Below are 25,513 nucleotides of genomic sequence, written 5' to 3' on the forward strand. Positions count from 1 at the left end.
ATGATTGTTGTGGGAGGCAAAGAGATCTATGTCTGGCCTTCCCCATTCTTGGATTATTTCTGTAAAAACTTTTGGATGCAACATCCATTCGTGTGGATCTGTCATATTCCTGCTTAGGTTGTCTGCCAGCGTGTTTTCCTTGCCTGGCAAGTACTGTGCTTGTAGTTCCATTTGTAAGTCCATGGCCATGTTCCAAAGTGATATGGCCAGTCTGCATAGGGGATAGGAATGTGTTCCTCCCTGTTTATGTACCACATAACTGTGATGTTGTCCGTTCTTATCAATAGTTGACCTGGTTGTAGAAGGTCCTTGAAAGCTATAATAGCATTTATTACTGCTAGCATTTCTTTTTGATTGATGTGAAGGTGCTTTTCTTTTTGGGACCATTTGCCCTGAATGCACCGGTCTGTCATGCAGGCGTAGTCCGAGGCGTCTGTTGTGATGACTTGATTTGCTTGAGGCTTGCTGAATGGAAGACCTGTGTTTGCTTGACATGCTTGAGCCCACCACAGAAATTCCTTTTGCAGACATGGAAGTAGTGGTATTATTGTTTCCAAACTGTGGCTGTGTTGAGACCATATGTTTTTTAGGTACCATTGTAGTTCTCATATGCAGCTTTGCACATGGGATTAGCAAGATGCAACATGCCATGAACCCCAGAGCCTGCAGGATTTTCCTTGCAGTCAGCCTGGTGCAATTTGCCAGTGTTTTGAAATATTGAATTAGTTGCCCCTGCTTCTCTGGCGTGAGATAGGCCATCTGGGTGTTTGTGTCCAAATTGGCACCCAGGAAAATTATATTTCGAGAGGGTATTAGCCTGGATTTCTCTTTGTTGACTGTGTATCCCAGAGAGTTTAATAACATTATTACATAAGCCAGATGTTTCAGAAGAATGTGCTTGCTGTCCGCTTGGATCAGGCAGTCGTCCAAATAAGGGTATATTTGTATCCCTTTAAGTCTGCAGTAGGCAATTACTGATGCCAGGCATTTCGTGAATACTCTGGGGGCAGTAGATAAGCCAAAGGGCAATGCAGAGAATTGATAATGGGATGAACCTGCAAGAAATCTGAGGTATCTTCTGCAATTTTGTCTGATTGGGACATGCAGGTATGCCTCCTTGAGGTCCAATGTTACCAGCCAAGACTCCTTGCCCAGCATGGGAAGAAGTTGCTGTAGAGTGAGCATCTTGAATTTTGTAGGAATGTGTTTAGGATGGAAAGATCCAAAATAGGTCTCCAATCTTTTCTCTTCCTTGGCACCAGAAATAGCCTGGAATAAAAACCTTTACCTTGTTCGTGTGTAGGTACCTCTTGAATAGCTTTCATGTTTATAAGATCTGAAATTTGCTTTTGTGCCTCTGCCCTTTGATTGTGTGGCAGTTTTGGCATGCCTCTCATTTTTGGAAGGGTATGAAAGTGGAATTTGTAGCCTCTGTTTATAATGTCCAGGATCCATTTGTCCTTTGTGACAACATGCCAATTTTTTGAGAATAGTGCCAGCTTTCCTCCTAAGGGGGCTGTCATTTGAGACCTGGTTGGCCTGCAAAGGGGAAAGTCATTGGGTTTGCTTTCTGAAAGATTGTGAGTTGTCCTCACCACATCTTTGTGTAGGAGCTTGCCATTGTTTGCCTCTGTACGATCCTTGTGGTTGTCCTCTGCCCCTCGGGCGCCTGTATCTGCCTCTTTGGGGTCTGTCCGTGGCAGGAAAGGACCAGTTTTTTGAAGGCCAATTTCTACTAAAACGTGGTGGTTGAACCTGCAGAAATTCTTTCACAGTTTGCATTGATTTAGCTTTTTCCTCCATTTTTCGTAATACTTCCTCAGCATTTGCCCCAAATAGTACATCCTTTTGAAGGGGGGCGTCTAGTAATTTAGCTTTGGCATGATCAGGCAAGGTTTGTTCCTTGAGCCAAGCATGCCTACGTATGACTGAGCCTGTAACAGCAGCTCTACATGAGGCCTCTAGAGCATCAAAACCACATTGTAAGGTATGTTTATCCACTTGTTCTGCACTATGCATCAAATCCTGCAACTCCAAGTCTGGTTGTTCAGGTTGTGACATCTTACTTTTCAATTGAGATAACAGAAACTGTTGGTATTTTAGCATATGAAACTGACAGTTTAAGGCCCTCATGGTTAAGGTAGCAGAGGTATATACCTTTTTTCTCCACCTTTCTAAGGATCTGGAATCTCTCTCGGAAGGCAATGGATTTTTGGCAATGGAAGCCTTAACTCCCTTGAGTCCCTGTGAGATGGTTTCTAGGTCAGCAGCATGGCTTTTGTAAAGAAATTGGTGTGAGTCAGGAACCCTGTAGTACCTGTCAGGCTTAACTGGAGCTGGAGGTAGAGAGTCCGGGTTAAGGCAGGCCTCAGAGTAAACATCATCTAGGATGTCCAAGACAGGAGGTATAGCCAGAGGCATGTGCTGGGGTAACAAAAGAAATTCCCTGAGCCTTTTCTTGGAATCTGAATAATCCTGGCCTTCCCAGTGGACGTGTTCCCTTAAGGTATGCAAAGTTTCCCCAAATGAGAAATCCTCAGGGGGGGATACAGAAGGAAGACTCCTCTGCATCAGAGTCTTCAAAAGGGGAGTAAGCCTGTTCCTGATCATCAGAGTGGTCTGAAATAATGGATCCCTGATCAGAGGAGGAGGAATCTTCCTCCACTCTGGGCCTTTTGTCCGGAGGTGGCTGAGAACCTCTGATTAGAGTAATTAAATCCTCAGCCATTTTAAGCATCTGTCTCTTAGGCATGGGGCCTGGAGATGGGCCCTGTGTAACTGGTCTCTTAGGGTGCATGGTTGCTTTAGACTTGGTGAAAGCCTTGATGGAGGAAGAAGAGGAAGGTCTGAAGACACCTTGAGTGGAGGTGGACCTGTCCACATTCTGTGTTTCAATGCCAAGAGTGGCTTCGGTATCTGTAGTCAGGGTGTGGGCAGAGGAGCCTGCGACCTCGGGTACAGGAGACCGCCAAAGATGTGTCGTCGGTAGTCAGGGGCTGCGTAGGCGCCTCACTGAGAACCGGACCACGTGTAGTCAGCTTTGGCGTGGTGTCGAGTGTCGGTCCTTGTCTTTGCGTTTTTTTAGACAAAACCGGTGTCGGAGTATCCGACGACATGGTATAGTTAAAGGCTTTCCCAAAAAAATGCTGTGCGAACTCCGCCCGACGCTTAATAGTGCGTTTGTTGAATGTAGCACAACACTGACAGACCGAGACGTCATGGTCTGGGCCTAAACAAGGTATACAGAGAGAATGGAAATCCTTATGCGGTATTTGCTTCCCACAAGAAATACAATTATTAACTTTGTCTGACATCGGTCTGAGACAAGAAAAGTTTCCCCAAAGGGGTACTTAGCTTTTAAGAAGACTTCGGTTTTCCAAATTTTTCGTAATCTCAGGAGCTGGCCGACCGGCATTTGCGAACTGCTTCTGCGCAAGAAAGACTGAAGAAAATGGCGTCGGCTGGTTCTTTTATACCCCTGTCGCACTGACGTCAGGGAAGAAGCGACAACTGACGCCGGACCTAGACTTTGGAATTCGGCCGACCGAGGACCCGCCTGACGGCAGGAGAACCCATCTGTTATGACTGCAGCTGTATGCACGATGAACATCCATACCAATTTCAAATTGCAGCTATTCTCTCATTTATCAGCCAAATGGGAATGTCCATGTCATGATCCAATATAAACCCCTCTCCACCCCATCTCTTTCTATCCTGCACTGAAATTATTACCATTTACCAATTCTATTGCTTCATCTCAACCTAAAACAGTCTCGCCCTACCAGGGACTGATTTTCTATCTATCTAATGTACTATACTTTCCATAATCCAATTTTCTGGTACTCTCTCCATGCAAAATGGTCCACCTAACCTGCAAAGGGCTAGTAGCTACTTGCTTAATGCTTACTTACAAAAAGCTTATTTGACAAAAATGGCTTTCTGCAAATGTTCAGTTTACCCAACCTCCAAAAGGGCTAGTAACCTTCTGTTTAAATGTTAACTCACTAAAAGCTTATTACATAATGTATTATATTTCTGTAAATGTTTTATGTATAAATCTTTGTTATTCTTTGTAACATGCAATATGCAACTTGCAATATTTGGAGCTTTTCTCCCCGAGCCTCCACTGAAAACGGGCTCTTTATGGCCCAATGGACTTCCCCGGCCACCAAATTGAAATAAATAAGTAAATAAATATGTGCTCTCTATGCATGTTTTTAATACTTAACATTGAGGTGTATGGAAAAGCTTGTTTTTTTTATTTTTCCTGATATTTTGATCAACGTCTACCTGTTTTTTCCTAATCATCCTAGTTTTTGGAGGCCTTTTCCACCTCTATCCTTGTCAACTCTTAGGCTTGGATAACTTGGTGCTTTTTCTTATGCATCTTTCTCCTTATCTCTACCTTTAGGCTTCTCAAATATGCGTTAGCTTCTTAACTCCAAAATGTCTGACCTTAAGATGAAAATTAAAATTGACGACCCCATGGCAGGGGATGCAGAGCTTTCCTTACTCTCTGACAATCATTTTATTCTCTTAAGTTTATGAGGAGAGAAAAAAAAAACATTTTGTGCCACAAAATAAGATCGCTCAAACAGCGTAAACATGGTATATCCAAGCTAGCAGTGACTTCTTATGCCCACAGCTGCAATTCTTTTAAGTCTTATTAGGTCTCTTTTTCAAGAAAGCTTTAAAATATGACAGACTCCATAAGTGACATTAAAATGGAAAGGCAAATGAGAGTCAAAACCACAAAGCTGAAGTTAACAAGGTAATTAAAAGCACCAGACAATGATGTACCAAAAACAAAAAATTAAAAAAATTAAACTTGCAAAACAAGATCCGACAAGGAAGCTTGTTATTGCAGCATTGACTGAATCATACTGGTACCAGTGGTGCAATGACTTGAGTGCAAGTGTAATTTGGTGGATGCTGGTCACTGATCAGCAATTGACATTTTCTCCTCATTCAGCCTGGTGAGTGGGGCATCAGTGTGTCATACAATGGAGTCCCCTACGAGTAGAATCTTGGGTATTGTTCTGGTTTGCGTTATAGGCTTGGTAGTTGGGGCTCCACTGGGTGTTGCTGTGCAGCATTGGGTAGTGTTATTGTCAAGTGCTTTCAAGTTTCCCTGAGGATAATTTTTTGCAAGTGGGAAGTCTTTGGGGTTTGGGAAGATTGCATTTAAGTGCCTCAGCATAGGTAGGTCTATGGGTGGGGTGAGTACTGTGTGTGTTAGGTGTAATGTGCATTTTTCTACCTAGGCTATTTTGAGTAATTGTATACAAGAGTTTAGCCTTCGGAGACATTGTGTATATACATCTCTCGCATACTGTGCTGGTTTCTTTGAGGATTAAATGTTGCCAGTGAACATTAGACAATTGTTACATTCTCTCAAATTACCCATATCCATACTGTTTGCGGAAAAAAACTGGGAAAGTGCATATCCATGATAGCTCCTCTATTTGGTGAGCTACAAGGGTGCGGGTGTATGAGAGGTTAATAGTGGGTTGACTAAGGGTGCTGTTGGGACTAGAGACCAGACTTGGCTATGTACACTCACCAAAATCCACCAAAAAGGCACGAAAAGAAAGTTCACTGTACCAAAATTTATTGTTTGTAGTTAAGCGCTTTCGACAAGGATAATCCAAGCCTTCCTCAGAACAATTCAAACAGTCATATGACCACCCTTTAAATACCCAAACATAAGTAATTTAAAGAGCCCATGCAATATCTAAAACATTTAATAAAAATATATATATTTTATATAAAAAATTCATCTATCAAATCTTCTCAATTTTAATACACTAGAAATAGAAACTACTGCATTTAGTCCTGGAAATGAAGCTACATTTAAAAACAAAATCCACCACAATTCCCTTTGCTCTAAAATCAATTTCCATGGTCCATCCACCCTAGGGTTAAAACGTACATGTTCCAGGACTAAAAATTAAAATTTATGCTCAGGATATTCATTTATATGCCTAGCCACAACACTAGTGTCTTTCCTTATCCGGATGTCATTACAATGTTCATATATGCATTGTTTGAGCCTTCGCTCTGTTTTTCCCACATAATATGCCATGCAAAGGCAACACTTTGCTGCATATACCACCCCTTTTGTCTGACATGGATACCTTCTAGAAAAAAATATTTTTTGAACCTATATTCACATATTCACACTCCAAAATATATGGGCATTGGGCGCACATATTATATTTCTGCATCTTTTGCTTAGTAGACGCATGTTGATGAGATACACCATCACACCAATTCTTAAAATGACCACCACGTCTAAAAACAAACTTAGGGTTTTCACCTAACTTATTAACTAATACACTATTTTGTCTTATCATAGTCCAATTCTTACACAATATTTTTAATACATGCACTATCCACACTGTGTAAAAATAAAATATTTTTATATACTATTTGCTGCCACTGAAACCCTGGGGTCCAAATTCTGTTGTCCATTTAATAACTGTACACTCTCCTCTAGATGCTTTGAAGTACCATTACTACAATTACCCACGACTCCACACATATTTGTGGCTGTTAATAATGGGCGATATTCTCCAGAAAGACTCTTCCTAAATACCTCATATTTTATATCAATTAAATATTTTGGATACCCCCTACTTAATTACCTATAAAATGGCACTCTTCCAAAAATTCAAATAACTCAGTAACCATTTTTGCTGCTCTAACCATTTGCCCTTTGATGACACCTTTCTTAATATGATATGGGAGATTGCCTGAATAATGCAGATATTTGTTAGAATATGTTTTCTTGTGAAAAATATCAGATTTTAACCCAGTTGCACTTTTTTTCATCCAAATAAGATTTGGACGTAGTACCAATACAACATGTAAAATGCAAAAAAAAAGTACTATTATTCATAAAATCTAATAATGCATGAACTTCTGCAATAGACCCAACCCATGCAAAAAATAAGTCATCTAAAAAAAGGGCATAAAATTTTACATTTTTAAAAAATTTGCAAGGAAATAAATGACAAAGTTCCCACATTAGCATATAAAGGACCACAGGGGGAGCCCATAGCTACCCCTGTCAGGTGTTAAAATACTGACCTTCGTAACAAATAAAATTATTACATAATACCATTTCCATCATATGGGACAGAGTGTTAATACGATCTTGTTGTACATGAACATGGTCAGTAAAATATTCAGTAAACCACTGCAGTCCTGTCATGTGGAATACATGTAAATAAATCTTTTACATCAACCGTCACTAAAATACCATCAAAGGTTCCTGGTTGCATTGATGCAAGAATTCCCAAAAATCCCTGCATGTGTGAGACATTTTCCAAATATCCCTTTATCTATCAATAAATTAAGCAACAAAACATGTCTTAGAAAAGTCCCATCAACAATGGGTCAAAAAGGGGGTTGGTAAATGTCATTGTGCAACTTAGGTACACCAAATATAGTAGGTAACTTTGGTTCACTATTAGTTACAAAATTAAATTCCTGAAGAGACAATTGACCTTGAGATAACACATTATTCAAAAAATAATCTATATTACTATAAGAAATATTAACCTCATTAACTGATGCTTCTGTATAGGAATCATATAATTCCAACATTTTCAGATTATAATCAACTTGATCCATAATAATTAATCCACCACCTTTACTAGGTTGTAAAAGTCTTAACAATCCAGTTAGTTTTATATCTTCCATCAACTTACATTCATCCTTTGATAAGTTAGGTGAATGACATACACTGGGATATGATAAAGCTGTTCTCAAATCAAGTTCACAAAATTCCTCATATTTTTTCAAGGCAGGGTGGAGATCAGGATTAAATATACTAGGTATTCTCAGATCATTATCAACAGGAAATACAGATTCATCAAATAAAAGTGACAAATTCAATTTCCTCATATAGAGCTTAAGGTCTATTATAATCTAGGTAAATTAACTTTCCTCATAGCAACAAATGTCAAACCTTTGCTAAATAAATTAGCTTGTTCCCAAGTAACATTATAGCTACTATAATTATAAATTTTGAAGTCTCCAGTGCAATTATTAACAATATTCAAAGTACTGGCCAACCCTACCAGTTCGGCCGATTCCTCTGGTTCAAATTCGAGAATGTCCTCATCTGGTTGCTGTAAGGTTGATTGCCTGTCCTGTTCACATTCCCATTCTTGTTCCGAATCCTCTCTGATCGCCGTAATGGATTGTAATCTAAAGGGGCTGCTGACTGGAAGTATTAGCCACTTCCTGTAATTCTTCATCATTGTGCGGGTCGGAGAAGGAAACTGCCCACTGTTGGCCTGTAGGTGGTTTTGGATAAGCCCCATTACTACAATTATCCACTACTCCACACATATTTTTGGCTGTTAATAATGGGCGATATTCTCCAGAAAGCCTCTTCCTAAATACCTCATATTTTATATCAAGTACCCTCATCAAGTCACTCGTACAGTTTCACAGGTAGTTTTACATGGAACATTTTTTTAGGTGTCTGTCTATACAACTGCTAAGCGATGAGCTGTGGCACACTAACTTGCCGAATTTATACAACCCACTACAGAAAACTGGATTCTAAGCCCTCTGGCCAATAAAATGACAACACTTACAGCTTTTCTTATGCATTTCCCAACTGAGATAGGGCAAGGCACCACCTACTGCCACTACATGGAATATCCTAAAATTCCAAAACACATGACAGAGTGTGTTACCAGAAAACAACTTTAACAAGGTAATTTCAAGTCAAAAAATAGCAATACCGTCTGAGCTAGCACAGCAATTTCAGCTTTTAATACTGATAAATGCACAAATAAAACAGTAAGTCAGCAGTCGATCACTTAAATCTCTTGTGAAAGTGCTACTTTTAAATATAAGTACTTAGCTTTTGCTAGACAGCATGTGATGCAAGGAAATCACTTTATAGGTGAGGACACCAAGCATTACTGAGCTCTGTTGGAATAAGTCAATAGCTGTTCAAACATGCCAAATGTACCAGTTTGTCATATAAAAGAAACACCTTCCTTGACTTAATCTGCACTTGCAAATCTATTTGTGACTCAGCAGTAAAGCACAAACATATTTCAACACCACAAAGAACACTTCAAAAGAAAAAGGAGGCAGTTTAAAAAATACACTTTTATTTAAAGAAAAAATACATTTTACAGAAGTTACAGAAATATTTGTAAATGTTAGTCAACAACTGAATTTGTATGGCAGCATTCCTATTTAGTATCAGATTATCTCCTCCTAAACAGTTTTACTAGCTGTACAAGTTTTGTCATACAGCTGAGTAACTCAAACATTTTGTACATCATTGATACAATCAGAAGTTCACGGTTACATACAGATGTATGCTCCTTAAATACTATTAGAACGAGAAAAACATTTCAGAGATGTTTATATAACTATTACCAGACTATGCCTCTTGACAAAATATGTTACTTCAATTTGCCCAACTTCTATTAGCATCTTTTAACAGTTTACAAGAGGCAGTAAAATAATGCTCATCAACCACACTTTTGAAAGCAACAGTGACATATTAAGTCTGATTTCATATTCTGGAGCCACATCATTCATGGTTTATTTTGATGATCTTAGGAAAAGACCATTACATCACAAATGAAGACAAAAAAAAAATTATCTTGAGATATAACTGGAGAAATATGATTAACTTGCTGTGGTGTTTGTACAATGTCCACTCTAGTTATTTTCAAGTTCCATAGCATTACATGTGTGAAAAATTACAACAAATCTGTCATGCATACAAATCAAGGTTCTAATTCTGTACCTTTAAAAATTTCCAATACAAGATCTACTCATTCATTACTTAAAACCAGTCTGGCAGACTAGCTCCAGAACAAAATGGGCTACAAGGCAAATGAAAACATACAATACAGAAGGAAAAAACTATGGAAAAAGTATGGCATGTGCAAAGTACAGCAAAATTAAACGAGAGAATATGAATTAAACAAAATGCATGTGCATATATATATATATATATATATATATATATATATACAGACAGGAAGCTAGGCAGATACACACAAGTTCTTTCATCAGTAACAAATTTATATTCATGCTTGATCAAATAAGTCAAAATGCAGCAATTACAGTGACAGTTTATATAGTTGAATAAAAAAAAACTAGCAGTGCTGCATATTGAAATGAATACTTGTATTCATTTCCCTTGGAAGTTCACAGCCCTTGCAGGGGATATAACATTTACCCCAGGTAATAAAAGGGCACAAAACATTTACCTGAAAACTGAAAATACATTTAGAAAATGCCACAAAGATTTGTGTCAGCTGACCTTTTAGTAGACGATCCTATGCCGTGAAACTTAAATATCAATTGTGTACACTTGACCTTTTAGTGATGCATATACAAAGGGCTTAGAAGACACCCTGAGATTACACTACAAGACCAGAATGACTTCTGAAGCAATCAAGCTGAACTTGTACGTCACCTGTTCTTTATCAACACAGTATAAACATTTAATCAAAATGCTGAGTCATGGATGGTCACAAACGTACAGAATACCCATTTATACAGTTTAAAAACAGTTAGTGTCTTACACCATGGCGTGTACAAAGTCCTATGCAATGTTGTCTTAAAAAAAACTGAATAAACAGATTTCTACACAAACTATAAATCAAAATAAAATACAGAGGATGCAGACCTGCTGGAATAGTGACAACACATCTTTCTGTGGTGCCAGTTATCTGTACTCAAGAACTTTAAGCAATCTGATGACAAGCCAGAAAGGGCTTACAATGAATAGCAGGCAGTCCTTTTACAATTGGGTGGAGGTGGAAGGTGAAGAACCCTTTGCAAGTGTTTAATTCCAAGGTGACCTGAAGTCTGAAAAATGCTGAATGTATACAGAAAGAATAACAGGGTGATAGAACCATGATGGTGCCATACTCTAAGGAATGGAAGCAAAGTGAAGACAACTTTCACCATTTCAAAGAGTAAGACAGGCATTCTGCATGTATTTCATTCTGCCACTGCCTCCACTACAACCTCTCCATATTATTTCTTTCTGGAAATAAGAGCATAGGAATGATGCAACTATGTTATCAAGCAACCACATTTAACTATTAAACCAAATAAAGATAACCACTTTCAGTTTTTCAAGTCAATTAAGCATACAAGTCTTGTGAAATGAGGAGGCTAGAAGATTTACATGGACATCAGAAACAGCACTTTGGTGGTACAAGTTCCACTTGAGATCCCTTGATACAGAAGTCAGGCATTTCGTTAATACACTGCAGAGTTTTATGAAATGCAGAAACACAACAGGGCATGCAAGCATTTTAACTTCAGCACAGGACAACCTATATAATTTGCAGGCTTAGCTGCATAGATGGGTCTAGACAATTTCTGCAATAAAACATGAACCTCACAGATAAGAAGGCAAAGCTATTTCGAGAAATACTGTGTTAATGACCATTGTGGGGGCTGAAATTATCTTCTGGTCATCAATATTCACACCTCATTCTTTTCTATAAAAAGTAGGCTAAAAATATTCCTATTGCCAAACACAACACTCTTACTTGGCTTCTAATATAACACATGGTAACCATGCCTTTTGTTAACTATGGTTAAACTTCAAAAACAGAGCAAAAGGGGCTTTGGATTCAAGAAACTTAGATACAAGACAGTCTACTTAAGAAATAATTCCTATTTAGATTAAGGCTGCATTTCACACAGCAGACATCAATGACCGTTATAAATTTGTCCCCTAGCAACTGGTGTCAAAAGAAATGATTGAATGAGACATTTTAACAGATTATTCTGAAAAAAAAAATGCAAAGGACAGGCAGTGCACTAGCCTGATTGATTAATGGTATGCAACACCAGTACTAAGAAACTAACACTGAAGGATAAGACCACCACCTAGCTTCAGTGGAACTACAAAAGTAAAGGATGCTGTCCAACTTCCTCAGACTCCATCTAAAGAACAGCACAGCACTATGCCAATGTCACCGACGACCACCTTTAAAATGTACAACCTTTACTTTTTGCAGCAAACGTGGTTCAAGGCAAACCAAAGCACATTCGCTCAGAACTAATAACTGTTTGGCAACTAAGCTGAATTTCCACCGACAGTAATGTAATACATATAAATAAGGCACACGTGGCATTTCATTTAATCAATCACCACAGTGCAGGCACTTTATAGTCCCCACAAGGCTACATCACCATGAAATCCTGGCAATTCAGGATATAGTACAAAGCACAGAAACTAATATGCCATATCTGTATGTGCACAACACATGAATCAGTTAACAGTTTACGACTTGACACCATTCAATGGAAACTCTTATAGTCACTTTTCAGGCTTAACATAAGATAATGGCCCAAAATATTTAAAGCAGCAATTCACAGTTTGCCACCTTTAAAAATTACTTTTTTTTATTTGTTCTACTGCAGAGCCCATTAGTGTACTACTCAAGCATGCCCTTTTCAACTGTTGGTGTAAAGCCCAAGATTATATTGGGAAACTGCATTAAAAACAGATTCTGAAAACTGTCCAAAGGTTTAAAGTATATACACTGAAACCTCTTAAGACCCTTGTTTTATGAAAACTTAAAATGTTCTCAAAGCACACATGACAACTAAAGGCAGTATCAAATAAGCTTCCAATGTTGGGACTTCAGCTCAGAGGATAAAGTCTACGAGTTGCTAGCATCCTTCATCTTGCAGTCCTGTGTTTGATTCCCAAGGCATCATTCAAATACTGAGCAACTATGTAACCAAAAAACGTCCCCAACTTTTACATGAAAAGTTGCTGTAGTAGTCTGGAGTTTCTTCTAGTACAACATAAGCCAGCACTGCATCACAAACATTTAAATCAAGGTACTATACATGCCAAGAACAAACGTTAGGAGATCTCACTACTTTGATCAAAACTGCAGAAGTATGCTATTTCACACATCAAATCAGTATACTGCTTCCGTGTATTTCTTTATTCTCTAACTACGTAAATGCTAACATTAGTGCATACCAAAAGTCAGCATGGTTTGTCAGCCCCAATGTACAAAAGTCAAATCAGCTGTTGGCTTTGTACTGGAAAGATGATTTCAGAGTAAAAAGAGCAGGGGAGTCACTATGTGAAGGCAATACAAAGCATATCATCATAATTTTTTTAGCTGAAATCACGATCAGGCAACAGAAGAGGTGCCACCAATGTCCAAAGGTAGAGGAGTAGACCAACCCAACTTGATGAAATCTTCACCCACACAGCTGTCCAAGAACTAGTCATTGTTGAATAATCTGTGCTGGGACTAAAAACGAAGAAACATCACAATTCAAGAATAAAGAACATATATACAAGAAATTCAAGAACATCTGAATGATAACTTTACAGTTCATAGCTTAATACTTGAACATTTTAGATATTTAAATCTGAAAGCAAACATCATACACCTTATGACTACTGTCATTCCAAACACTTGTTGAAAGTCTTCAAAACAAATCTGTGGCAAGAAAGAAATCCCAATCCCTCCACACCACATGCTCCAGAGACCTTAACCTCATTACCACAATCAACAGAATATGCTGGAGGGACAGGTTCCTCAACCAGAGACTGCCCAATGCTTTGGAACAGACTTCCCATACATGTCAAGCAGAGCACCTCACTGGCCGTCTTCAAGAGAAATCTTGATGAGTGGATGGGAATTAGAATCTTCACCCTGGGGATCACTCCAGTGGCTCTACTTGACGGAGACACTGGGATCTAACGTCAGGCAGCACAATGCCAGGGCACTTCTATGGGCTAGGCTTGTAAAGGCTCCAGGGCCATTAGGCTAGTACACACCTATGAAAACTTAATTACCAAAAATCCCTCAGCTCCAGATTTTGCTGTCTCTCTCAGTAATGTGTAGCATACGTACCATAACTCCAAATCTGGATACACAGGTCAATCCTCATCAACCAAAAGGGACAATCACAGGCCTTTAAGTCATCACAGCATATGAAATTTTTCCTTGCTGCAAGCCCCTCCCCTTCCTACAATGCACTGCTAAGCTTCCACTATACATATTCTTATAAATTGTTGAGGGAAATATGTAGCTTCACTGGTTAAGTATTAAGCTGATCAGTCTACAGACCATTACAAGTCTAGCCAATAAACCATATTCAAAAGCTCCCTTCAGCCTTGAGCTGGGCAATGCAAGTTAAACTAGGGAGAATTTTAGACTGATCATCCAATATCTAAATTCACTTTGAAGGTGGCAAGGCTACTAATCTGCCTGACATGGATATAAATTCAGATTTACAAGGTTGTCAAATACTACCTGTATGGGGGAATAGTGACAAAGGTACTGGCCAGGTCTGGATATGCTGTATGCAGTGAGTAACCTCTGTCCTCCACTTCGGTAACTTTTTCAAATAAATGAAACTGTGTTAAAGCAGTAAAAGCCACTGAAAGATAAACTGAAGAGAAACCAGGATTAAGAGATTTTCAATGTTCATGTTAATGAGATCTCAACTTCCCTAGCTTTACATATATGAGAAACTGGTGTGTAGTTACCATAATACACTGGAAGATTTAGAACATAATGACAGAAAGTACTTTGACAAAGAAAAATAATTATATGAAAGAAATCAAGAAAAAAACAATTGTTATATAAGCAAAGATATTTTTTACAAGGAAAAACAGAAGTATTGAGTTACTTAAGCAGATTAGTAAAGGAAGATGGTAGTGTAATGAGAGAAATAAAAAATATAAGGAAAAATACAAACAACTCAGGAAAAGATTATGAATAGTGTAGTACAAGAAATGTTTATAGAAAAAAGAAGGCAATGAAAAATACATAGAAAGTAAAAAAGTTAAAAGAAGAGAATATAGTGTTGGAAAATGTGATTTCTTTAAATGAGCTAGATAAAGTGTTAGGACAAGTTAATACAGATTCAGATTCAGATGGAATAGTGTATGAAATGTATAAAATTTAAGGGATTGGCAAAAAATTACATATTTTGAAAGAATGGATAAATGAAAGTTTTATGTATAAAGAATTATGTATTGGAATATTTAAATTCATATGGAAGGAGGAAGATAGAAGAGAATTAAGCTGGAGACCAACAGTACTGAATAATGATTATGAAAGCTTTATGAAAATACAAGAGAGATTTGAAACTACAATAGAAAATATTATGGAAGATCGCATATATGGTACAAAGGGGAAGGGGTTGTCAAGAATTATTAACACACAAATTGTGGATGACATTATGAACAGAAAAGCATCAAAAATCATGACTGGAGACCTTAAGGCATTTGACACAAATGGACATGAAATCTTATGCATAATAATGAAAGGATATAATACAAGTGAGAAAGTTAGGAAATTATGCAAGTCAGCGTATAGTTATAATAAAGTAAAAATACCTGTAAATGACTGGTTAAACAAGAGATATGTATCTATAAACCTATAATCTATAATCAACACTGGTGTAAAACAGACATGTCCAATGCGATGTATACTCTTTACATTAGTTATGAATGTGATAGTATGTGAAATTACAAAATGAAGGAGGCAGTGTACAGAATACCTGAAGAGTTAAGAATTCCAATTCTGTTAAGATATGCAGATGACATAATAATTGCAAAAAACAAAATCTGGATAAAATGAGTAATCTGCATAAATGCGTGTCTACATATGACAGGATGGCTTTACATAAAGAGAAAAGAAAAAGGTTTAGGTGATATAGTGAAGACTGGGGGGTATATATTTTGCAATGAATGAAATTCTGTGTTGGGTATAAAATTTGGGAATAAAGATACACAGAGTTTGGGTCTATGTTTAATGATTGAATGTTCAATTCAGGGACATCCAATCATCAAACAGACCCTCGAACATTCACTTTAGCAAAATAACTAGTTGGCCAACATTTTCCCGTAACACATGCCATTATGTTTTAAACCCACCCAGGTGGGGCTGTCCCCCCACTCCCCTCTAACTACATATACCAACTCAGAGATCGTACTACAATGGGGAAAAGGGCAAATTTCCTCTTCCATGCTTTTTCCCCACTGTACTGTGATCTCAGAATGGGTATATGTAGTTAGGGGTTGTGTGGGGGGCACATCCCCCCCCCAACCTGGATGGCTTTGAAATAGTGTGGTGTGTGTTGCAGGGAAATATTGGCCAAATAGCTTCTGTAACATTTGCTGAACTTAATGGTCAATGAAGTGAACATTTGCTGTGTTGTGTTCGATGATTGGACGTTCGCTGAATTAAATATTTGATCATTAAACACAGACATGTAGAATTCAATGGGAAAAAAAAACAGAAGAAATAAAGCAAACATGTCTTTTCTGGACAACATATAAATTATCATTAAGAAAAAGAGTAATTTGATAAATTCAGTATTGATGGGAAAAACAGCATACTTATCAAGTATATTTATGTTGTCAACAGTTATTTGGAAAGGAACTGTTGCAGATGTTTTCATTTATATAGGGTTCTAGATTAGACCCAGTAAAAAGAAGAGTTTTGTATGTATATAAAGAAGTAGGAGGTTTAGGGTTAATTAACCAAATGGAATGTGCTGCTGCATTAAATTTGTACAAAGTGTTAAACTGGACAAATGAAAAATGTTAGATTCGTATTAAAACTATATAAATACAAGATAAATTGTGTGGCATGCTAAAAAAAAAAAAGTAAAAGTGTATAAATGACGGAAAAATAAAACCTGATATAGGAAGAGATAGAAAAGTATGGTATAAGTAATGTTTTATCATTACATTCTCTGTAAAACCTTGGGAAGAATTTAACAGATGAAATAATGACAGCTACAGAAAGAAGCAAATGGTGTAATCAGAAAATAGAATGTTGGGGGGAGTAGCCAAGATGGGTGGCAGTTTACAGCTCTGTTTTTTTAGCTCTGCTTCATCTTAACATCTCTAACACGATTTTCTAACAAACTCAAATAGAATGTTTCAAAACTTGATGGATTTACAGTTGAACATCTGCTGAAGGACTACCTACACAAAAAAAAATCAACTGCTTTTTTACTGTCAAGAAAACTAGAGAGAACTACTAGCATCAGAATGAGCCACTCTAAGCCCAGTGTACAGGACAGTTCAATGGCTGCCTAAAACTTTCAGCCTGCCTGAATCTTTTTCCTTTGGTACTGAGAAAGGCACATGTATAACTTTCCAACTCATCTTCCAAAAAAAAAAAACACCTTCACCAACGTCAGTGATCATAAGATTTTTCTCAAGTCAAGATAAGGATTTAGTCTTAAAAGCGGCATGGACTAATTATCCAATTAAAATTAAAGAAAATATAAGATTTGACAATGATTAATCAACATTAGTGATGTCAAAGAGAAAAGCATGTGTTGCCACTTGTTAAAAGCTTGAAGAAAAACAATATTAAAGCACAAATCTGGTTTCCAGCAAAAATAAGGATTCACCTTCCTGAAGGAAAAAAAGTTATGTACTCACCATAACATTCCATGTTTATCCTTGATCTCGCCTTCCTTCTTGCTGGTTGGGTTCGGAGCCGATCCTCAGCTCCGACTTGGCCGTATACTATAGCTCGAGAGCTTTTACTGGCTCGACCCCTATCCCAACATGCCTAGCGGTAGTTACCCAGATCTCGTTTGTGATAACCCAACACTAGACTATGCAGTTAAAAAATGACTATATTTTACATACAAGAGAACACCTGCATATAAAGGTGTAAATAATCAGCAAAGAGAAAGAAAGGGAGACTAAGTCTAACCAATTGGTATGGTAAAAGGGAAACTCACCCAGTGTAGCCAATGAAAAGAACTCCTCTCTATCCTCCAGGAAGGGGTAAGGAGGGTGGGACGCAAGAAGGAGGGCGAGATCAAGGACAACAAACATGGAACGTTATGGTGAGTACATAACTTGAGAGTTATGCTGTCTCTAACTCGCCTTCATTCTTGCTGGTTGGGACCGCGTCCCCAGCACCTGTTTCTTGGGTAGTTCACTGGAAACAACTCTTCAGGACCGTGGACTCAAAGGATGCCCTGTTCCGGGAGGCCACATCCACTTTGTAATGAATGATAAAAGTAGGAGGATTAGCCCAATGTAGCTGCCGCACAGATCTAATCTAAAGGCAGTCTGGCTTGAAAAGCAATAAAGGTAGCCAAGTCCCTTAGTTGAGTGCCCTTTAATTTTTCCTGGAAGCTTTCTGTTCCGCAAATCGTAGACATAGATGATGGTGTCTGAAAGCTACTCAGATAAGGTCACTTTTGAGACTGAACAACCTTTCTTATTCTCTGCAAAGGATACAAACAATTGGCCCTGTGTAAAAGAAAAACGCAACTGTCTATGAATGTCAAATGGATGGAGCTTATATACTCTGCCTTGTTGCCAAGATTGGGGAAGAATACAGGAAGCTCTATGGATTGATTCAAATTGTACTCTGAACACACCTTTGGTAAGAAAGAGGGGTTGGTTCTGAGAGAAACTCATCTTTTTGGAAAATCAAGTACAGGGGACGAATAGATAAGGCCTGTAACTCTGAAACCCTCTTAACTATGGTAATGGCAGTTAAAAAAAGGGTCTTCCATGTCAAAAATTTCAGTGGATAAAAAGCAGATGGCTCAAAGGGGGGGTGGGGATCAGAGCCGCTAAACCTACATTTAGGTCCCAGTGGGGAGAGGTTCTCTTATTGGAGGTCTTAAGAGGGTAGTACCTCTTAGGAATAATTTACATAGCCTATGGGACAATGTTAGAGCCCATTTCTCCCACATGGAAATTAGAAATGGCAGCCAGCTGAACCCAGATAGTAGCTGCAGCTGCTCCTCCCTCAAAAAGTTTCAGCAAGAAATTTGAGAATCTTTGAAATGGGTGCAGTAAAAGGGTCAATCTCGTTCTTGTTTGCCCAACAAGAGAACCTCTTCCATTTACTAGCATAAAGTTTCCTTGTAGTGGGTTAACGGGAAGAAATCAAAATGTGTTAACTGCTGGGGAAACACTGGGAAACCTGCCCAAGACCTGAAGTGGAGAAACCAAACTGTCAGCTTGAGAGTTTGGATGGAAGGGTGGAGTGCACCCGACTGATGTATCAGATCATCTGGAACTGGGTCCCGGATCCAAGGCTCCCCCTGCAGATGAGGCCAAAGGAATGGGAACCATACCTGACTAGGCCAGTAAGGGGCAATGAGGATTAACTTACAACCCAAAGTAGCTGCTGCATTTGTTGTTGAGGGGGGTAGCAAAAAGATTGCAGCATGGCTGGCCCCATTTGCGAAAAATCCCAAGTCTGCAACTTTGTTTCAGGGACCACTCATGAGGTATCAGAATCGCCTTGCTGAGCTTGTCCGCTATCACGTCGGATTGCCCCGGGATATGCGTTGCAATCAGAAAGCTTTGGGAAGACATTGCCCATTGCCATACTCATAGTGCCACCTGGTTCCACCCTGTTTGTTGATGTACCATACTACAGACATATTGTTGGTCTGAATTGCTATAGTCCCTGTAGGTAGTGAATCTAAGTGCTTAAACACCAGAAGCATTGCTCTCATCTCTAGGACATTGATGTGCAAGTGGCACTTGTGTTCCTGCCAAGTCTCCTGAACAGTCTTGTCCCAGATAATGCCGCCCCACCCTATCTGGGAAGCATCCGTGGTCACTGCGGCTACAGGTTGGGGGTTTAGAAACGGTCTGCCCATTGACACCAGAGGAGAGTGAAGCCACCATTCTAAATTCTTCTTGCAGGACTTTGTGATCAAAATCTGATGCAACATTGGTAAACCCTGGAATGACCACTGAGCAAAAAGGAGCCACTGCAAAATTCTCATGTGGAAACTCACCATAGGGATCACAGTAATTGCTGCAGCCATCGAACCCAAGACTTTGGGGACAAATCCTGCCCGGAATCCTAGATGCCTCAGGTGAGCCATAACTACTGCCATGCATTTGGTGAACACCCTGGGGGGCTTTGGTGAGACCAAAGGGCACAGCTATGAACTGGTAATGTCTAGCTCCCAGCTGAAAGCGTAGATACCTCCTGGATCTCCTATCCATTTTTATGTGGTAGTAAGCATCCTGGAGATCGATAGAGCACACCCGATTTTCCTGACCCAAAAAGGGAAGAATGGACTGCAGAGTTACCATCTGGAACTTTGTTTTCTTGACCGATTTGTTCAGCCTGCTGAGATCCAAAACGGGCCTCTAGTCCCAGTCTTTTTGGAACTAAAAAGAACCTTGAGTAAGTGCTGGATTCGATTCGGTCTCTGGTGACTTCCTGGATGGCTCTTTTTTCTAGCAACCTTTGAACTTCTAGGTTTGCTTGATCCTGAAGACTGGGTGGAACATCTAGGATTGACTGCTGATTTCTTGTAAGGGGTGGTTGGGAGAATGGAATTTTGTAACCCCTGGATATTATCGATAGTACCCATCTTTCTTCCGTGATTGTCTGCCAGGCTTTTGGGTATAAGGATAAGAATAATCTGCCCCAGACTGTCTCCAGAGGCAGACAGTCGGGCCTCCCTTCAGGAGCGCTGGAAGGGCCTAACAGAGAATGTATCTGTCACCCTGATTCTGTGGACACCCCCCCTGCCGTGAGATCAGCGTCTTCCGTTATTTCTCCCTCTGCCCCCGAGGGAAAAATCTCCACGTGTGTCAGGCAAAACTCCCTGGGATTTCTAGAACTACATCTTCCTGCTCTTCTGACCTTTAGGGTAAGGTCTAGAGGGAGTGGAAAATCATACTCCCATGGCAGAGAGTTTTGCCATCTTGCTCACACCTGGTAAGTCTTTTACCCGAGGCCAGAAAAGTGATGAGCCGTCAAAGGGTGTGTGCTGGTAAAGGAGGACTTGAAGGGCTCTGCAAATTGACAAAGGCGCATCCAGGAGTGTCTCCACAAGGCAACTCCTGTGCCTGCTGCCCTACTCGCTCCATCTGCTGCATAAGAGATCAGCCGCATGCAGGAGTTAACCACAGAAGTCAAGGTCGCAAGCTGTGAAGCCGCCTTGTCCGCAGCTCCCTCAGCTGTAGGATCCTGTAGGGTATCTCTCCCAACTCCTTTAGGAGAGCCCTCTGAAGGCGTGTAAAGTGAGACAAATAATTCAGCGACCTGAGAGTAAAGGCTGCTGAAAAAACACACGCTTCCCATACCTGTCCATTGTACGAGACTGTTCGGCGCATGGACAGAAGTTTCTGCTAGTTCTTAGTGGCTGCTGCCACCACCATAGCATCAACAGGCACGAGCTTAGACAGAAAAAGCTCATCTTCTGGAGCAGTTATAAATTTATTGGGCCTCCTCGGAACTGGTTCCATAGTCTCTGGAGAGCTCCACGCCTTCCAACTCACTAAGGCCAACAGTGGGTCGAAAGGCAGAGATACCCAAGACGTGGAGGGTCAGGAACCAAATGCATCCAGGTGCACAGACTCGTCCTCAGAAGGAGCAAGGGATTTCCAGTCACCCCTCTGCCTAAGGATTTCCAGGATGTCTGAAAATGAGACATCCTTAGAGGGGGACCCTTCTGAGTCCTCCAAGTCCATGTCTGAAGTCAGAGGGACCTCCTCTGAGGGGTGCTCTGGGGAGGTTTCGGAAAAGGTGGGGTCGCCCAATGGGGCGTCCTGGAGCATGGGTTCCCTACGGTTGGGGGGGGTTCGGAGACAAGACACAGGCACCAAAGGAGAAGGAGCCAATGAAGTAGAGGGTGGAGCGGTCTCAGAAGACAGCACACTCATCACCTCGAAGGCACCACTGTCCCGGCCCTAGAGAGTCTCCGGCTCTGAAGAGCCTGGAGATCTCCGAAAAGAGGGCAATGGCTGAGGCCAATGCAGGAGCAGAGCTCACCTGCACCGAAGCCCCAAGAGGGAGAGTAGGGTCGGACAAGGGTCCGATGCCCCTCCCCCCTCAGAGCCAACAGAGCATCATCCCCCCCCCCAGATCCCTCGATAGACTGGGGGTAACGAGGAGATCAGAGCAGAAGTCGGAACCAAGAGACCAGAGGTAATCGGAACAGATGGTTCCACCACAACTTCCATGCACTCCAGCTCCGAACTCGAGAGTCGGAGGAGGAATCGATAATGATTTGGGATGGGCATTCGGCACCACTTCCTTATGGGCTGGGCTCGATAATTTAGCTAATGCCGGTGTTTTGAGAAGCCTCTTCACCACCCTCTCCACATCATCATCTGAAAGACTCCTGGATGACAGAGGAATGGGTGGAAGACCGATGACTGCCTGCCACAGATTGCAAGAGCGAAGACTGTTGGACAGACTGCACTGGTTCCATAGAGGGTGACCTGATTCTCTTGAGAGTCCTGACGGTCTCAGACTACTGATGGAGCCGCCGGAGAAGGAACAACCCTGAAGATTTTTCCTTTGCTTTGGATGACTCTGAAATTGAAGCCAACAAGGATGATGGCTTAGTGGACTTGTCCTGTTTTGCTGGCTGAGTCCTCTCAGTAGAAGCATCAAAGGGGCCCTTTAATAAGCCTTGCAAAATCAGCTTATTTTTTCTCTCCTGCAGGACCAGAGAACTGAAGGCATGGTATATAGAGCACGAGTCTTGCAGGTGAACAGCCCCTAAGCAATATGCACAGCTTGTATGTCTGTCCGGTAAGGGAAATCTTTTGGCAGCACGAGTCTCACTTCTTAAAACCCGAAGGTTTTGACTCTTTAGTGGAATCCTTAGACATGGTATGATACCAATGCTATTAACAAGGACACTAACAATACACAAGTTAACTGACAAAACTTCAAAGACTTTCCTACTTTTTTTTTTTTTTTTTTTAAGAAGGAAGGAGGGAAGGTGGACAGCCTGTAAGCTAAAACGGTGAACTCCTCCAACCGAAGAGAGTCTCTAACTTAAACGGCTGCTCCTAGAAAAGTAGCGAAATAGGGAAAAGCCCTCTAAACACTGGGCTGAAAGGAGAACCCTCTAAGTTAACCGGATTAGCAAGGACAAGGTAGGTCTAACAGAAAACGACGACCACAACAACGGAAGGTTAGAAAGAGCACTAACCTATGAAGCAAAACACTCCAACACTAAATATCTAACAATATATTTAACCAAATGTTTGAATATAGACAAAGAAAAACACTTAGCCTGAGCCAGTATTCAGCAATCTCGACACTGCAAGTGGCAAATGAGATCTAACTACCGCTAGGCATGCTGGGATAGGGGTTCGCCTCGAGCCAGTAAAAGCTCTCGAGCTATAGTATACGGCAGAGTCGGAGCCGGGGATTGGCTCCGAACCCAACCAGCAAGAATGAAGGCGAGATAGGGACATGATGACTTAATACCTTGGAAGATGCAATGGACTTTACACAGAAAAATAAAATCCTAGGAAAAAAAAAAAAAAAGAAATGGACTGGAATCAACTTCTTTGAAGAGAAATGCAACAAAAGATGGTTACTAAAAGACACAGTAAAAAACTGAAAGACAAATGAAAATAAACGTTTTTCATGGTTGTGGATTCTTATTAATTTAAAGAAGTCCTTGAATACTTGGTGCTAAATATTACTTTTTACAAGGTAAATCATTTCTTTCCTTCTCTACCTTTAAATGGTTACTAGTTTCCTTTTTAAAATGTTATTTGACTTTTTTGGCTACATGTGAAATTAAAGCCACTTATTTTCATTTAGAAAACTATTACTTTTATTAAAATTTAATTATGATGAAACTTATGTTAGGTGGCATACTTTGATATCTTGGCACAGTTGAGTAATGTACTATTAAATATAATACAAGATTCAACAAATGACACTAAAGAGGCATGTTAAGTTAGATTCTGGGTTCTTAAAATGGCCCAGTAGTGTGTTACCGATAGCATACTTGACATGCAATAGCACCCAGGAAAGACATGCTATGTTACAAACATTTATAACAATATGGCTTTTTACATGCATAAAAGTTATTGTTGGAATGATATCAAATAATTAGAGTAACATTCACACCTTTACAAGTTAAACCTGGATCACACAGTGGTCATTCTTTTAATGCAAGTTTATACAATATGCCTCCTTTAAAAAATGATAGTCTGCTTTACATTATACATCTCATACAAGTAGCCCTTATGAATCATTAAACATTATTTCTTTAAATGCAATGGGCTTTTTAGTCGTTAAAATACTTTGAATTTTTTTGTTTTAGTGGTTTGTTGGGGGTTGAGAGACTGGTGCATACCGTAGTGGTGGCTTGGATTCACTTGCAGGCTTTTTTGTGATTTGTAACTGACAGTTCATTTTCAAGCCCTTATCATGAAAACCAGCTTGAAACAATTTAGAGTCATGAGCACTTTCGTGATGCTACGGAGTTCTGAAAATTCTAACAACTTTCCAAGTTACTTCCTCCTGACTATAAGTAAATATTCAGTCTTCTGAATCATATGCGAAGATGTCAATGAATACAAGTTAGATAATAAGCAAAAGGCAGTGAACTGCACTCTAAACCACTACCAGTTATACTTCATATACTTACTAGCTTAGAGAGACTTCTGATAAAAAAATAGGATTGTGTCTCTCTGTTATTGTCTTTTTAGTAACAAAACTTAATATTTCAGAACACTATTATGGAAAGTTTGAATCTTAAAAGGGAAGATTTTTCAAATGTTTGTTCAGATACTATTAGACATAACATTTAAGGAAAAAACAGGACTAAATCTAAAACTAGTGTTAAATTAAAGTGCATCAAAATATATAAAATGTTCTATTATATGCCATTCTACACTAGGATAATAGCTAAAATATAAAACCTAGGAATATATTAATACAAGACAAAGTATACAAACAAATAGAAAGATCTGAATAAATACATACGTATATAGATAAAGAATATAAATGTCTACAAGGATGAGAGGTTGGCACAGTGGTTAAGGTGTTCACTTTATAGGCACAAGGTGCAGGGTTTTATTCTCACATGGTGTTAACTGGTTGGGCTTGAAATGGCCCACAAGGGCAGTTAGCCTGGTAATAATTTATGAGCTTATGATCCTATGAACACCTTTACTCATAGTAAATAAAATAAAAAGTATAAATCTGATCTATAAATTAATAAATCTGAAAATAACAACAGACTTCCTCCCTATAGTAGACCAGGGAGATAAATGTGAGGTACAGGGAAAGATGATTGTGGAGATATTCAGTTTGGTCAACTTGTAACAATGATTCTAAACATCTAACTTTTCTTATTCATAATAAATCACTAACAGGCTTTTTTAAGATGATGTGTACTAAACATACGAGACATTAATATGAATCAGAAGCATAAGCTAAACATTGTTAGTCTAATGGAGAGTTTGCGAGGTAGGTAAGTTCATCTTTTTCAACAAACTAAGACTACATTATTCCACGGTAGAATGTTTTAGGGTTTTGTCCACAGCTGAAGATTTCATATGGTTATATAAAGTATACAAGTTCTGTACATAAATGTGACTTAATTATACCCTTTTTCTCTTATATAAAGGTCTGATTTTAAATGCATATCTATTGATATTAGTAGCTTGAATAATCCAGTAAGAGGGGGAGTCTGTTCAAATGCTTGCAATTACATAAAGCTCAAATAGTAT

The 25,513-nt window shown here is 39.4% G+C and overlaps 1 protein-coding gene across 1 annotated transcript in view; it reads right to left on the reverse strand.

Annotated features, from left to right (window-relative positions):
- Nucleotides 1-9,118: 9,118 nt before the first annotated feature.
- SERINC2 (serine incorporator 2) overlaps nucleotides 9,119-25,513 on the reverse strand; it is a 481,087-nt gene continuing 464,692 nt past the window's right edge. The window contains exon 8 of the mRNA XM_044060008.1: nucleotides 9,119-13,292. Coding sequence (XP_043915943.1) covers nucleotides 13,154-13,292 — 139 coding nt within the window. The 3' untranslated portion in view covers nucleotides 9,119-13,153. The remainder of the gene's footprint in view (nucleotides 13,293-25,513) is intronic.

This window comes from Protopterus annectens, chromosome 1.part2 (genome assembly GCF_019279795.1).
Source record: "Protopterus annectens isolate FY-2018-M chromosome 1.part2, PAN1.0, whole genome shotgun sequence".
Classification (NCBI taxonomy): domain Eukaryota; kingdom Metazoa; phylum Chordata; order Ceratodontiformes; family Protopteridae; genus Protopterus; species Protopterus annectens.